The sequence below is a fragment of the Falco biarmicus genome, chromosome 5 (assembly GCF_023638135.1).
Source record: "Falco biarmicus isolate bFalBia1 chromosome 5, bFalBia1.pri, whole genome shotgun sequence".
NCBI classification, from domain to species: domain Eukaryota; kingdom Metazoa; phylum Chordata; class Aves; order Falconiformes; family Falconidae; genus Falco; species Falco biarmicus.
In genome coordinates, this window is record NC_079292.1 from 51,604,020 (window position 1) to 51,621,810 (window position 17,791).

Below are 17,791 nucleotides of genomic sequence, written 5' to 3' on the forward strand. Positions count from 1 at the left end.
GCTATAGTTCAATGTCTTTTTAAACGCTCTTAAATAACAAACAACAAATGATTTAAGGCACAGAAATAATGAACATTAGCATTCCACTCTCAACACCTTCTATTAACTCTCTTGCAGATATTTAAAAGTATCAGCAATTTGAATCAATATAAATTCTATTTAATTACTGCATATACCTTTTCTTCAATGTATTCATACTGCGTAACAGAAAATCTAAGAAACTATGTTGATTATTATGTAACCATATTTTAATAAGATTACACATTTAACTCAAAGGTAACCTTAAAATTCCACTCTCTAAAGTCTCTAGTTCACATTTTTAATTAGCACTAGTAATAATAATCTATAAAAATGTTTCGCCGTATTTTTCACTTGAGATTACAAGAAGTTTCATAATTGTGAACTATCAGAAAGCTGGAAAACAGATGACTTTAAATGGATCCTTGATATTTATATTCCAGTCATATGACATAATCACAAGATCATTTTACCTCTTACTCTTGTTCCAGTATGAAAAATAAATGTTATTTCTACTGACAATTTAAAGAGAAATGAATAAATATTTCCATAATTAAAAGCAACCCGAGAAAGCATAATCTGTTCATTATTAAATTTGTATTGGTGAAATCTGTCTTAACATTATACCCATTACGTTTTCTTTAGTCACCGATTAGCATAAAATGACAGGAAATACAGTACTGCCAATTAGAACTACAGGTTCCCAAACTACAGTAAACATATCTTGACAGCATAGTCCAATGCATTTTTAATATAGTTAAACTTCCTGGCAGTGGTCATTGAGCACACTCCTGGGTAAAGTCAAGTTGTATTGTTTCCACTCCTTTGAAGTGTATGGTATAGACGTGCCACTGCTGGATATGGATATGACTAAAAATAAATGTACTATATGTGCCAATAAATCACTTAATCTACATAATTAATTAGAGCACAGTCTATGAAATTCTGAGAAAGTAAGTGAATTATACCCAAATAGTACTTGGCTAGTTTGATTGGACTTTCAGCTGATCTACTGTATCCTTCCAACTTGCTCTGCAGATTGGAATCCAGTTTCCCATTCCACTGAACAGAAATTATTTGGATAACCCACCCAAATTGTTGAGGTAGATGGATTAAAGAGGACTCCAAAAGATATACATTGTTCCCAAAGCTTGTAGCAAAACAATGTGCTAGGCCTCGGGGCTCATTCTTTAGTTTTCAGCTGCTGTGCCAGGACAAAGCACTCACACTGTTGGTTGGAAAAGTAGGTATCCTTCCTCTGTGTAAATGAAATTACAGACCCTGTAATTACAGACCCACAGCCGGCAGAGATGCTCTGTTACACAATTCAGCCAGGACTAACTGGAATTTCCCAAGAGAAGGAGTCAAAGGTAGATTCTTCCTTCAATTCCTGATCTACTTTATCCAAAATAGTCAGACTATTTTACGTTAAATCAATAACTGAAATAGCCTCCAGACAGCAAGAGGAAACACAGTTAAAAAGCTTTCTAAAAATACGCTTTGCTGCAAAATAGGAAATAATAAAAATTATCTGTGTTTCTTACAATGTTTCCAAAATTTTGAGATCTTTGAAATGTCACCAGCTACAAAACACAAAAATGTCCAAGAATATTCATTAAAAGAGTAAACAGGCATATTTCTTTTGTCAATGAACTAGCACTAACTGAAAATCAACAATTATGGTGGAAGCATAACCCTATCACATCAAAAAAAGCGGTGTAATAGACATAATCCCAGGAAATGTCCAACAAATCATCAGAAGTGAAAGTACATCAAAAGTCAGGCTTTCCTCTGTCTTCAGGTTTTTGATCAGGCTATAGCTTCTTAAAAGAAGCAGTAAACACATATTTATAGTTCCATATTCTGTGGCTTCACAACCTACTGAAGTTAATGTCACAATATATGATTTAAATAATAGTTTTAATGAAACTGTATTATACAATGACCACATGCATTAAATGAATTTTAAAGAAACTGAAACAGAATCTAGAGAGAAAGCATTAGTAGTACAATATGCACTTTGATACTAGAAATTACGCCAGAGATTAATTGTTCATAATTTACTTTCCTTTCAAAACATACAACTATGAAAGCATAACTGCTATGCTTATTGAATTCATATACCTACTTATACTCATGGTATATGCATACATATTTGTGTGCGTATATACACGTATATTGTACAGATATGTATTGACACATACACATATATATAACAAACACATGCACTAACAAACAATTAATTACATTCCCATAGTTCACACCTTCAAATGTTCCTTGTATTTTTAAATGCTTGGTTTTTGTCTGTCAGAACAATGCTTCCTCGTGCTGTTGAAGCATGTCATACAAAGGGGTTTGTCTGCCTAACTTCTGTGTGCTATTGCGGTACAAATGTGAAATAATGGTCCCCTGTGGGGATTTTTATAACATCAGTGAGTAAAGCATGATTCTTCTAAAATAATTTATGATGTCACTCAAGTTTTGAAAATGTATTTTCCTACAACGTTTATGTCAAATTAGAGATATGTGAATTTTCTCAGGGGATTAAATTTATGCAAAAGTTTTCAAAGTCAGATATTAGCATTTTGCATGCCAGCTCATCACAACTTCTGTCACATGAAAATAGTTGAATACTGCATCAACACTATGACCTCACTCTGTTTAGATATCCCTTTACAGATGCTGCATGATACTACACTATCACTATGATGCAGTAGCTTAGATGAGAAGGCAAATTATGACACAGCATAACCCTTATCTCATAAACACACAACCGTCAGATATTAAGCTCATTCCTTTTCAGTCTTTTATACCTCTTATTTTGTTATTCTTTTTTCTTATTTGTATTTTTGAACACAAACTAAAGACGCAATAAAGACAGAAGACATTTGTTACACATTTTAACTGGATTACCTCTTAAATATTCACTACCATGATGTGTTCAGTTTGAAAATCTAAAACCACTCTAATTGTTTCACTTCTGAGGACATCCTGTTTAAAAAGTAGTGACTCTGTTATTCAACAGAATTCCTCCTTGAATGGAGGAAGCTTATTTTCACCATGCAATGGACTGGCCTGCATTCTCTCCTGACCTAAAATATGGTGTCCACAAGATTTATAGGTACAGAGTGAAAACAGTCCACCTTCTTGTTACAGAAAGAACTCCTGTCACAGAACAGACCCAAAGAAATCTATTCCAGGCAAAAGAGGAAGAAATGGTCAAAAGGTGAGAGAGGGGAAATGGGAAACACACTTTTCTGTGAGTGAGGGAAAAAATGACTAATAACACAATTCTCTGAAATTATCCTGCAGGTGCTTTGCTTTGCAGTAGATAACATGCAAAGTGTTACCAAATTCTAAATTTAGAACCTTTTAGTTCTGTCTGACGGTATCTCATATACGCATAAATAAATACTTTGTGCTGCACTCTGGGCTCTAGTTCACAACTAGTGTTTTCTGGCCATACCATCTGAAGTAGCAATGCCTCAGGTAGAAGGACAATTTTATATTTTGGTTAAGAAAAAGGGTATTGCTCGTCCTCTTGAAGGCAACAGATTGTATGTAAGCACCCAATAAAAGATTGCTGAAAACAGAATCTCAGATTATTAGCTGGCCAAAGGAGTACAATGGTCCTTGAAATGAAAGATAAACAAGAGTGCCACTACAGTGCTTGCCTTTTGATGTCTAACCTGCTGTGGTGCCTTCTCTCCATGTATTCAAAAAGTAATTTTGGTAATCTTTAGAATGCATACATTGGCTTTCCTAAACAAAGGGAAATGTCTCCAGGCAGGAACAGACAAACTGGTGGCAGAAAAGCTAGGCTAAATGTACATTGACTTTAGGGTACTGAACCTGGGATCAAACTCCTCTCTTCAACATGGTTTTGAACATTCACACTACTACTTGTAGGCTTTGAGCACCCAGTGTTTTGCAGACAGTCTGCATGTCCTACTTCTCCAGCATATGTCACATTTGAGCATATAAGCATATGCCACAGGAACAGATGTGAGACACTGGGAATGCTAAATCAGGCACAGTATATACAGACTCTATATTCTAGGTAAATTCATGCTTGGATCCAAGGCAAGTAATCATGCAAACATTTTTCCTCTTCAGAATTCACCAAGAGTTGTTTCCAACCAAATTTGAGCAGGGTTTATGAATGTGAGGCAAATCCAGACTTTCATATAGCTAGGTTAATTGACTGAATTGCAGTTTGGGTATACTCTGATTGCACACCTGTCTCAGACAGGTTCTAATTTCTATCCTTATTCAGTGAATGTTAATACAGTTTTATTATTTTTAATTTTACTTTGTGGGATTGGGAATAAATCAGATAGAGTATAGCTGTGTCTTTGAGAAAGATAAAAAGACAGAGGCAACAACTGACAACTTACTGAGCACACTATTGAGTTGCAAAAGGAATCAAAACAGTCTAAAAACAATGCCTCTGGAGATGCTCAGCTTCTAACATCATGGGTATTTTAAATTGACCTGGCCTTACTGAACCAAGGAGAGTTTTAACATGAATTTCAACAGTAAAACAGCAACATCAGTGTTTAAATGTTTTTGGAAAGCCAATTTTATATTTACATGCTGAAGGTTCTTTTCTTGTCTTCAAGAAGAGAAGAATGTCAAATGGTGGAGTTTTAGGGAATATATGTGAAAGTAGCTTCTTAAAAACATTACGGTTGTCAGGAATCAATGGCTAGCTTGAGGAAAAGTGAAAATAAGATGAAGAATTTGAAGTGATATTTCATTTATAAAATTTTATTCTAGTGCTTTGTATTTTATACCTCTGTGACATGCTTTGATGGTTTTTATGATGAAGATTTAATAATAATAATAAATAAATAAATTAGTCACTAGTTCATTACAAATTAATGTCTAGGAGCACCCCCCCTGCCCTCCCCAATGAATTGAAATGTTTCACTGATGTAACTTGAGATATCCAGGAACAGATAAAAACCTTAAACTCCTGCTTTCTATTTGTGCATATTGTTTCACATTTCAAGTAGGCTTGCTTAAAAGACATTAAAAGTTATATATGCTTATATGCATAAAGCTAAGTAAAATACTTGTTCATACCTTCAAAGTAACCAGCATATATAGGCTGTGTCTTCCTTGGTGGTTTCACATGGAGATGTTTATTTTCATTGTTTTTGAACAACGCCAGGCACACAGCTGGGTCTAGATGACAAGAACAAGTTAAAATCAAAGGTCAGACCTGGCTCATTCATTCCTTCAAGCAGTTTTTCACCTTTTAGCCACTTAATAAATGAAAATACCTTTAAAATTAGGTTTTATATTCACAAAGGATTATACTTTGTAAAATAAAGCAACATAAATACACGTGCAACCGAGAACCAAAGTCACTATTTTGCAGGATTTTAACACTAGTAATCTTTTAGCTAGCTCATCTCCAAATTAAAAATAAATTCTAAAGCATATATTTCCAGAAAATATTAAAAAAATCCTGCTTTTAAAGCTTGAAATTAAAGCAGAAATATTAGCAGAATATATACCAAGCACTGTTTCTAAAAGCTTTGGTTCAGAACTATTCAGCAGGCTAAATCAAGTCATTTATACCTATAAAATATTAACAGGAGGAAGTTTATTTTTTAAAGGCTAAACTTAGAGATAATAAGCTAACCTTCTTTCACGTCCCATCTTTACTGAAATAAAAAATACTCCAAAAGTCTTTTTATACCACATTATGAAATCTTGAGTAGTTTCCTGTTATTTTGAAAACTTTGCAAAGAAGCAAATGAACACAGAATTGTATATAAACCTAGACAAACATGTTCCTAGACTGGAAAAAAAAAAGAAGTTTAATTAAACAAGACTAAACTATTGCCAAACCACAGAAGTCAGGAAAGGTGATTCTGATGCATTTTTTTTTTTTATGCGAAGGAAGAATTGTTTGCTTGACACAGGAGGAAAGTAGGAGTTTAAGGGAAACTGGGTTAGGAAGAACGTGAAAATTCTAAGCACAGTGCAGAACAAACCAGCCAGTTATTAAAAAAACCCAAAAACCCACACCAAAACCCAAACCCCCAAAAAACCCAACCAAACAAAAAAAAAACCCTTGAGAAGAATGTAGAAACAAAAGCAGATACATAATAATGAGCAAAAGTATATAGGGTTTTGTAGGTATGACACTGAACATAAGATGAGTAAGAGAAAGCCAAAGGAAAAAATCAAAGGAATATATTTCATATGGTTAGAAGAAGAAGAAAATAACACAAGCAGAGAAATTTCTGAATATCTGAGAAACAATAAGCCAGAAGTGGTTTGTCTGCAAAGGTGACTACAAACTATCAGAAAAGAGTAGAAACTAATAAAAGTCAAGAGGAACAGCAATAGAACTTAGCAAGAAAGTAGATATAGCAAGGAAAGGATCTAAATTTTCACAAAGAATGCAAGTGTAGCAAAAATGAATATGTAAGACACTGCCAGAACAGACAGAGCAGTAAAACAGATGAGATGGAAAGACTCAAAAGAGCATTCAGACAGAATACATTTACATGACTATTCACATCTGATGCTTCATTTAGAGTTTGTTACATGACCTTATTGGTATTTATTGAGAGTTTATATGAGCATCTATAATACTGCATCAAAGTAAGCAGGTTTTTGTGTGTGTCCTTATTTATGGAAATAAAGGATCAGAATGCCCTGTTAAATCATTTTTTTATTTATTTTATTTTTAATTCGAAAAATCAAACATTTTTTACCAAGTTTAACAGCAATTTATAAAGTTGGTTTTGACTAGATCTATAATTGCAGTAGACTCTTCAGTTACAAATTAATGGAACATAACAGGATCTGAAGAGCTCCACTTTTTCTCAGAGAATGCTCTCTTGACATTAGCAAGACATGCAGGCATATTGGAACTTTGCCTTGTAAGCCCAGAGATGTCTAACTGGGTGTGGATACTTTAAGAGAGAGCAGGTTGAGAAAACACATCAGAATGTTATGGTATTTGTCAGCCCACACTGCAGCAGCATTTGGATGACAGAATGTTCTTAATGGTGTTGATTTCTCATAAAGCAGCAAACTTGACTAACAAAGGAATCAAATGGAAGTTAGGCCATGCCTTCTTCCCCAGGCAGAATTGGCAATACTTTACACTTTGTTATCTCAAATTATCTAGAAGAAGCTCTCTCATCTTGTATGATGATTATAGCTTCCAAATTAAGCCAGACGTCAAATTTAAAGAATTTTAACCCACTTTTACTAACTAAAGTATAAATTCAATGAAACAACACAAGAAGTACAATAAATAATGATTAACTCCACTAGTTTTAAAGGTAATTATTAGACTTACTCTGATCACTTTATTCACAAACTGGATTACCAGATTTGTAGGTATTTTCACTTTGCAGAGATGCATAAAGTATGCCTATTTTGGCATGTCTCCCAAGTCAAAAATAAATTTGTAGCAACCTAGTGTTCTTCATGGTAGCAAATATTTGGGTGAGTAGATCACAGTAAGATTTGTGATAAAAATATCTTGTGATAGTAATACATTATATTTTAACAGTTCTCGCTGAAATGTTAAGTAACAGAAATTATAAAAATATTTTAAGTATGAATTATTATTGTGTTTTCTGTACTTGTAAGATAAATAGCCATACAAGTGCTATACATGGATAAAAAATTTACAGAATAATATTTTTTAAAATTACAATTTTTCCAGCACCCACTGTTGGAAACTAATAGTGTTAGTAAAAAGACTTCTAGCTTCTTCTAGCTTTATGCTAGTTACAAAGCCAGTGTTTCTCATCAACAGAAGACCAAAGACAAAGTGACAAAATTGATTAAAAACTCTTATGACAAAATGTGATGGAGGATTTCTATAATTCCTTAAATAACATACTTTTTGCCTATGTGGGTCTATTGAAATTGTTTCAAAATGGCTTAAAAACTTCATCTTTCCTTAATCCAGTCTCCCTCCCAATTCCATGAAAACTCCATCCAGTCCAAAGTGAAACTATACCAAGGATATTTGGGTGAAGTCACATGAAGTTACTAGTTCCAACCTAGATTTTTCAAAGATTTATTTGTGCACAAGGATATCAGTAGTAAAGAAGGTCCATGAACTGGGAAGAGAGGGAAATGATGGAAATTGTTCTTCTAAGAGATTTCTATCAGAAGACTTATCTTTGAGTCTTTGCAAAATAATTTAAATAACCTACAGGGATTTAACACAGTGCCAGACTACTTGAATTTGTACCTACCTGGATCACCTCAACCATTGCCTACAGCTCTTTTGTTATTAAAAATGAGTCCTTTTCTTTACCTAGTCCCAAACGTAGGCAATATTACATAGATTATTTTATAATACTAGTGCTTTTCAGTCTCTGAGCGAGCTAGGGAAATGAACTGCATGTACGCTTTGATGACAAGCAATCAAATGTTTTAGATTTCACACAGAGAACTGTGAAAGAGTCCAATAATTCAAAATCATACAAATATCTTCCTGGACTCTGGCATACTCATTTAAATGTGGCTTATTAGACAATGATCTGTGCTGGCAATCTAGGAACCAGGGAGGTAATTTAATGCACATTGCTTGGCTGACTCCAAATATAGAAGATAAGTCGGACAAACACAAGAAATGTTATAGAAACAATATGGAAGGAATAGTTACTGCCTGATCTGGCATCACATTTGTTAAACAACTTCTTGATAATATGTGAAACTGGAAGAATTAATATTTGTCATTCATTTTTGTTGTGCACTATCTGTAATTAGAAAAACATAAACATATCTGTGCCAACTTTAAAGAGCTGATAAATGAAAGTAGCACACAGTGACAGATACTTATCTATAAGATAATTAAATCTGTAAATTCATTTTGAAGAAAGACCACATTTTGTTCCATCGTTAAACAGCAATGAGAACTCCAACTCATCCATGGCTGAAGTTCCTAGACTATACCACTACATGGAATACACTGCAACAACAGAAGTAGCTTTCTTTCTGCTACTAAGAAAATATAGACAAATAGTCATTTATGTAATGTGTAACAAGGAATAATAATTTCCCCCAGGTTTTTATTCTGACTGTTGTTAATTCCACAAATCCATGTTGTGCAGTCAGGTCATCTGTTCTGGAGTTGTGGCTTTTGAGGGGGGTGGGTTGGGATTTTGTTATGGGTTGGTTTTTTGTTTGTTTAATTAGTATTGCATTGCTGTCTTAAATTCTAAACTGCTGCTAAAAATAGTTGCTGATCTCTGTGAAATATCTTTATCATTGTGCTCTGGTTCTAGGAGTCAAGGCCCACTCCAGCTGCTTTTTACCTTTTTTTTTTTTTTTTCCCTACCTATGTGGCAGCAACAATTACCATCTGATGCGGTCAGTCACTGACAAGAGAGCTTTCCATTGGAAAATAAATTGTTAAACAGAAAGTAATACAGCTCTAGGAGAGAGAAGCTGAAAGCAAGACATGGCTTCCAGCTACCTTAAAAGAAAAAGAAGTTAACTTTCAGAGGCTACTACAAAATCCACTGAATCAAGGAAATTCAAAGTTAAGCAAGAAATTCTGTACTGCTGTGCCAAGACATCTTTAGGAAGATAAGATTGTTATGAGTCATAGATGCTTAATTTTTTTAAGCATAGTGAGGTGAATTAATGTCTGCTGTATTTCAATTTTTAATTAGAATTTCCATAGAAGTTTAGGCACCCCTGATAAAACAGGAATATTTCTGACATTATGCCAGTTTTACTTGGCTGCAAAATTTCTGTTTTCTTCCCACACTTTTTGTATTATCTTACTGTGGAGTAAAAATAGTTGAAGCAGACACAGCCTACATTTGGTATTGTTAAAATACAGGCCACAATTTTATTTAACTACATAAACAAGCATACATAACTGTAGTGGATTAGGGCATAACAGGCCTTAAGGCCATTAGTTGGTGGGACTGGTCTACTGCAATATAAGCATTGCCTGAATCACTCTGTGTTATAAGGTTATACTACTTTAAGCTCTTCCTTGTAATACAAACCACAGGATTCAGTGCACTTGCCAGTATTTTCCATATTTTTTCCACTACTGAGAAGGTACATGGCCAGACATATGAGGTAAGATATTTCTCAGTTACTTCTACATATCTACAGTTTAACTCTGTATTTCAGCCAGTCACTCTCAGTTTTGTGTCTAGGCAATGGAGAACTATAAGTGCTTTTACAGTGGGATTCAAGTAGCCTGTTTTTTAATTGTTTTAGGAGGAAATTAATAGCATTTAAGGTATCTATTTCTTTGCATAAAAGAATGCAGATGACTAGCTCAGATGTAGACTTCTATAATTTATCAAATTAATCCCATCACTGTTGTGCTAAGAGAAGAAAAATGTTTTAGATGGAAAATGGAAAGAAATAAATTCCTACACCTGAGGATGTTAAGAACTGAACCTGTTCATGAGTGTTCAATCCAAGCTCCAATTCAGCAGATGCCTTGACTATATTAATTGTAAAACTCTCTGAATGGAAGCTGATTTAACACTTTGCATTTGTGAATCTAAGGCATAAGGCAAAACTTTGATAGCATATGGAAGCAGACAGCATACTCTGACAGGACATTTGTTTCTACAAAACCCATCAGTAACTTAGCAGTACTTGCAATAATAAGACCATTACCATAGACTGTTCAACAGCACATAAAAGATGTTTGGGATGATGCCAAAATCTTAGAATAAAAGCTAAAAGTTTATTTGTTAATAGCTTATGATTTATGTATCTAGAACTTTTAGATGCTTTTCTTTTTGTCAGAACTTAGTGTTTTGCTCTTAAGTCAGATATGTAGTAATAAATGGATATAACATAGAAAATAGATTTTTTACACCTTACAATTCACACTTTAAGTGGATGCTGGCTTCTTATTTTCTAGTGGGTAGGAATCTTTATCACTAACAAAATTATTTAGAAGGTATTAGCACACCTTCTACTATGTTAATTCAGGAAGCTAAAATGGAAACAGTTGCATTTGTAACACTGAGGACCTGGAAATTCTAACAGAAATAATAATACTTAAAATATATTCTATGACATTTCATACATAGCTTCAGTAAGTACAAGATGGGCAAAGCTCATTTCAGAGGAGATGAAGGTGATGGGATGCTAATTTCTATAGAAACGCTACAAGACAGCGTTGACATTTACTTATTCAGATGCATTTCAATCTGCTTTTAAATACTAGAAGGAATAAAGTCTCTTATGAAATTCCTGCTTCAGTAGGATTAAACTCACAGCAATGGCCTAAGATTGTGAACTCTTTCTCTCTAGGTATACTGGAATTGCAGTAAGTATTCTAGCATGAGCTGTACCACACAGAGATCCAAGAAAGATACTGACAGCCTAATGGCTCTGGTTACAGTTTCCTGATCTGGAGCTGGCTAGCCTCAGGAGGTATATATACTCTAATTTAAATGCTGTAAAGTCCCTCTGTTCAACCAGACCCTCAAAAAGACCCTGGCTTGCTCTCACCACTTCAGAGGAGCTAGCTGATGTAAAATATAGTTATATACACAGAGATTCTTACATGAAGAATATCCCATCAGGATAATTTTTTAGTGCAACAGCTGAGATTTAGCATCAGTTTAAGATAAAAATACTTGTTTAGTTGATAAGGTCTACTTGGTCCTTATTGACCAAGGAAGGCCTGACTTTGCCAGTGTGGTATATAAGAAAGAATAGTTGGCTTGATAATCTTTGTACTGAAAAATGATTGAGTATGCAATATTTTCAGTCATATTTCTTGGTTCTGGAAATTATGCTTTCTTCCAATGTGAAAAAAGACTGCAATTTCAATGACTGTCAGATAACTCTATAGAGAAAAATTATATATATGGGTTATCTTTGTGCATGTGATAATAGTCAGAAATACAAAATATGTCTATATGAGGCAGTGTCGAGAAGAGAAAATTTGAACCTATAAAAACATTATGCAAAAGTTTTTAAATTTTTTTTAAAAAATAGTAATATACTTTGAGAATATTCCAAGTGGTACATTAAAAATCTCAACACCCATATACCATATTGAATAATCTGAACAAAGTGAATATAAACATATCTAAAAAATCTATTAGAACTACAACAAAAATAGGATAGCAAATTTGATACGCTCAATCAGACATTTATGACTGGATTAATTACTACTAATGTAAACCAGAGAGCATATAGAAAAAAAAAGATGATATAACCTAATAAGCTCTATTCATTTAAAAATGATACAGAGGCTACCACATGGAATATATGTAAACAACTCAGCTACACAGCAGATATTTACTTCTTTTTTTTTCTAATGTAACATGGTAGGGCATCATGGGAAGCTAACAAGATTTAAATATAATAACTAAACTCCTATCCATTTTTTCTCCTTTAACAAAAAAACATAGTTTGCTGATTACACGCCTGTCTCCACCCTCCCCCCCTTTTTTAAAAAATATAATTTAAACTAGAGATTTTTTTTTGTCATATTTACTTTTAGGAATGATTTTTAAAGTAGAACAAAATATACAAAGAAACATTTTTCTTAACTTTATCTGTAGGCTGAATTTTTTCCCTTTGAAGAGCAAAATGTCTTTCAATATTTTCAACACTTAATGCAGAAGAGATTTGCAAAGTTATACAAAAGATGAAAATTAACTGTAGCTTATGATAGAATTTTTTTTTTAAAAAAAGTAAATAAAGATACACTTTCCAAAGACTATTTAGAGTTAGGTCCTGTTGCCAATCAGGCTCTTACATATGTGAATGTTTCTTATACTAGCAGTATGTTCTTAATATTTTTATTAACGTCCATTAGCATATCGTACTAACAGTTAATGATTCTAAGAAAGGTTCATTGACATAAGAAGTATCTGAGAAGAACCAGAAGACAATTACAGAGAAGCTGGATAAACACAATCTATTTCCACAATGCATATTTAATATAATAAATGACTTCATTTCATATGTCTCTAAATGTCATTTTCATAATAGTTCCAGCCTAAGTCAATAATTTTAACCTGATATTCTCCCAAGAGGAAAATACAAGAAGCACAAAATGCAGACATATAAATTCCATATCTAGAAAAAGAGATACATGAACAAAAAGAAACAAAATTTCTGTTTAGCATAGTTGTCACATACTCATCTTCAAAATGCAGTAGAAAAATTTTAAAAATCTGAATATTTTATCACTGGAACAAGTTGATTTAAATTGAGTTGCTTTTACTGAATCACACTCCACCTTTATTCAAATTAATGTTTAATGTTGTGCAGGCAAACTTCTTAAGAGAAAGACACTATTTTGAGATTTAAGAGTAGAAAAGTTTCATCAATATAACCATTTTTAAACTGTTGACTTACCTAAATTTTTATTACTGTATTTCTGGGGCTTCATTTTATGGGACCTCTTCAGCATTAGCTGTGCAGTAGAAATATCTTTAAAACCCCTAGGGGAAGAGAATAACTTACTAAACATTTCACATGTATTATGTTACACCAGCTGCATATTATTGTATAATGCACTTTTCAGAAAGAATACAACGTGTATAGTATTTCTTATGCATAGCATGAAACTTATGAAACTTTCTGAATTACACAGATAGCTGCAATGCTTATCTTAACATTACATTATTGCAACTGTCTCCCAGACACTTGTAGATGTGATTAGAGTAATTTTTACTTTGGTAGAAAACAGAGATTCTTGAAAGGTGGAACTTAAGTAACAGCAAGCAACAGCCAGCTATACTGTATCTAGTCCTGGAAATCACTAAGTAAGCAAAATAGCTTAACATACCATTCTTCTGAAATTTTCTCTTCTTTTTCAGACATGAATGAAAATTTCTTTCTTCCCTTCCAGTCAGAGAGCTGTGACGTTTTTCCCTTCCTTGACCTGAAAACAAAGTACAAGAGTGGTACTGAAAGGCAGGTAAAAAAGAAAGGGTCTCGGATGATTATTTTGCAGCCTTTGTTATTCTGCAAGTTGTTTGTGCCTTTTAAAGGCACTTTTGAAGCTTGGAAATAATACAAAAAAATCTATTTTAATACTCCAGGAAGGCTTTATCTTGGAGAGTAATAAAAGTCTGCCATCAATTTGAAATGTTTACATTTCAATTACTTGATGCATATTTCAGTCCTTTCTCTCCAAAAGAATGCAGCTGTGTAAGAAATCCCTTTTAATCTTTATCTAGTCTTACAAATCTCTATTTCAACATCTATGTTATGATATATGTGAAAAAATATAATTTTTATGATTTATAGTCAAACCTAGATAAATCAAAATACACATATATATTATATTCTTAATTCTGGTAGCCAATGAAAAATGACAACTGATATTTGGTTTTAACAAGTAAATGGCTTTTATCTCCCATAATATATTAACCAAAAGTAGCAAAAGCATCAGAAAAGCCTCAAGTTCTCCTAATTGATTTTTGTAAAATTCAAACGAACCAAATAAAATGAAAAAAATATATTATTTGACTTACCTGCCATGAAACTGGCTATTTTCTGCTGCATATGAATGTGATCTTTTAACACACTGCCAAGTGTCCGGTGGGGACAATGACAAGCTATTTGAATGTTCACTGGAATTTGAAGGCCTAGAATACTTCTAAGTAAAAGAAAGAAGAAAAATGCAGTTGATGATTCCTGCAAATTTGAATTTAAAATGCGCAAGTAAACCTGCACCAGGGTTTCAGTCTGTTACTGTAACAGAAAGGATTCTTAATGGTGACATGCCCATTATAGACCTTACTTTCAACTAACTAAATTGAGCTAAAAGATTATTTTAGTTATGAGTAATGTCCCCAAATATAATGAATTTATAAGATTCCTTTATTTTAATTGTAGGAAATAAAACATCAGTAATATTACACTTGTAACAAGAAGAGAAAACCCTACCAAAACAAAAAGCTAAAACTTCAAAGTTTAAGAAATAACTAGCAGACATTACAGTTCAATGACCTTTAGCTGTTCTGAAAACATTCAGCTGTTGTCATATAATGCAGATTTTAGTATTTTTAAAGTAGTGTGTCAACTAGCAATTTTTAATCCATTGCCAAATGTACAGATGAAGCACATCATCTTTTTTTTCTGCTACTGTGAAGTAAAGTGTTGAAATAAATCCAAAATAAAGAAAAAACTAAGCAAATGAAAGAAAATCTAAAAGAAAAATTGCATCTGGAGATGAGGAGGAAGTCTGAGACTTCTAAAAGTAATTGTGTTTTTCAAGTCAATAGATTGTCTTATTAATCACCCCAGACTAGCATATCCTTAAGGAATGAATAAAGACTGAAGAGTAAGAAGTTTCTGTGACATGTTACCTTTGGCCAGTCCAGCTTGTTTGAGAGCAGGAGTGTTTTTGAAGGGAAATGGGTGGAATCTAGAATTAGCCATTCCTTCTCTATTGCAGCCTGCATGAATGAGTAAAGTCAAAAAATGGACTGACAAAATCAGTTTAGTTTGATCACTTTTGCAAAGTCTCTTTTAAATTGTGATGCATACTGTTTCAAGTGTTTTCAAGTTGTATATCAGAACTGCCACCTGCAGAGCAATCTTCAAACACCTTTGGAGATGCTGTGTTGTATTGTTCTATTTTAAACAAATCACATTAACAGTATTTGTGGGTTGTGGGGGTTTTGGGGTTTTTGCATTTGTTTTGTTTTTTAAGTAAGATGCATCCCTTCCTTCTCAAATTCTTCTAATTTTATCCCAACATTGTTAGTAAATTCAAGTTATTAAGAAAGACTGCTGAACTCTGAAAAAAGGCCTAAAGACCATGAACAGCTTTGTTTGCTGTTTTTGACTGAGCATTTTATATCAGATGTAGGTGCCTGACGGTCAAACTTGCTTTTGCTGAGTTGAACTGAATTAGTGAAGAGTTTTCACTGAAATTTGGATTAAAAGCCTGAATGTTATATGTACTTATTTTTTCAACTAATTTATTTTTGATGTAACAGAATAATTGGCAAACTAAAATAATAGCTTGCAAAGAAGAGAGGTGACTGAATAGGTGCTATCTGTAGTGTCAAGCACTTCATGGCAGAATTCAGTTTTCTTTCATAAAAAGAGAATTTAGATTTTGTTTCAAACTCAACCTGTATATGACATTTTTTTTTATACATCCTTGAGTTTTTCAACCACGTGGTTTTTTTGATAAGCGAGAGAAGCAAATTACTTCCACACAGCAAGTAAACACCACGGAAGAATTTGGCTCCACTTAAACAGGGCTCAGTCATTCAGGCTGTTCTCACTTCAGCAACAAAGAGTTTGGGGTTCATTCCTTTTAAAATGTCTAATTTATAAAACTGGACTACCTTTCTCCTATTCATAGAATATTTCAGATTGCACTGATTTCTGACCCTAAGAAATTATCCTGACTTTGGATACTTTAATATGTATTTTGTGTAGGACTTTGCATGGCCTTAGATTGGTGAACAAGATCTTCCGAGCTCTCTGAAATTCTGACAGACAAACTATATTCCAACTATTTTGAGAAGGTTGCTTCAGGTACTAGTCACATAGTTTGGTGACTCTAAGACCACTTGTTTTATTTATAAGGCAACTGTGAGCCACTATTCTTCCATTCTGACATAGCTTTTTAAAATAAATTTTCAATAAACTCTGACTTTATTTGCATGTCTTAAAAGGGATGCATTCTTACACTTTGACTCCTTGTTTCTGGAATTCTGTATTCTTTGATTACAGTATGATTTGGGTTTTATTCTTTTATTTAATAAATCTGGACAAATTCTACGCACTTATTATTAACAGATAATACCTCTTTACCACTCTTCTCCTTCGTACCATTTCAATTCAGGATAAATATAAAATGTTAACTTTTTACCACACCTCCCCTCTCAGGTGGTCATATGTATTAAGAAATCTATGTAAATAAACCGTAGAGCCAGGCAACAAATAAAATCTACCACATTCTGTAACTGTTACATTTACCTACAACCCACTAACTTACCTCTCCTCAGTTACTACTCTTACACTGACAACCATTGAATGGTTGATTAAAAAAAACCAACTCACAGTTAAAATCTATTCCAGAAACAGGTTGTAGTAAATCAAATCCCAAAAGGTGATCATTCAAAGATGTGAAATTGGTACAATTCAGACACAGAAGACTGACAACTTCATATCTCAGCTGAGACACAGCTATGACACATTCAAGTTTTGCATTTACCTGGGGTTTATGGGCAGAACGGTCAAAATGAGTAACTATGAGAAAGGGAGACAATCTGACCAAAAACTTGCCTTGAAATTAGATAATTAGATGTTATTCTTCCTTGAATTTACTCTTCAACTGCACTATGAAAATCATATTTGTAGTTTTTCAGATAAGAATTTTTCACTTGTTTTCTAAGTGTGGGCATGCAATCTAGTCACAGGTAAATTCAATGTCTGTAAAAGATGTGTCTTCTATCTTGCTGGTATATAAAGCTATACAAAAATGGCAAATTTCTTAAGTATTTTTTTCCTCCTCTACTTGCAAAAGAATCAATACAGCTGGGAGAGAGTTACATGTACAATTTAAATGTCAATCAACTTAACTGGTGTGTACCATGATGTACAAGAATCACTTAAGCAGTGCACTGATCGAATCCTTTTGCTTTATAGTTGTACCATAATCCAATTAAAGTTCTTTGTTCTTAATATTTAGGTTGAAACTTTTCTCACAAATATTTTCTTAGCCTAGTGTCTGCCATTTGCTAATTTAATATTCCCCACAGTGTTTTTATTTCTTTCATAGCCTATAAAATGTCTTTCAGTG

General features: G+C 33.3%; 1 protein-coding gene across 1 annotated transcript in view; it reads right to left on the reverse strand.

The window, feature by feature from the left end:
* LRRIQ1 (leucine rich repeats and IQ motif containing 1) overlaps nt 1-17,791 on the reverse strand; it is a 113,750-nt gene that overhangs the window by 38,311 nt on the left and 57,648 nt on the right. Inside the window, exons 18-22 of the mRNA XM_056340918.1 lie at nt 15,336-15,425; nt 14,499-14,623; nt 13,808-13,903; nt 13,375-13,460; nt 5,107-5,208 (exon numbers count right to left, since the gene is read on the reverse strand). Coding sequence (XP_056196893.1) covers nt 5,107-5,208; nt 13,375-13,460; nt 13,808-13,903; nt 14,499-14,623; nt 15,336-15,425 — 499 coding nt within the window. The remainder of the gene's footprint in view (nt 1-5,106; nt 5,209-13,374; nt 13,461-13,807; nt 13,904-14,498; nt 14,624-15,335; nt 15,426-17,791) is intronic.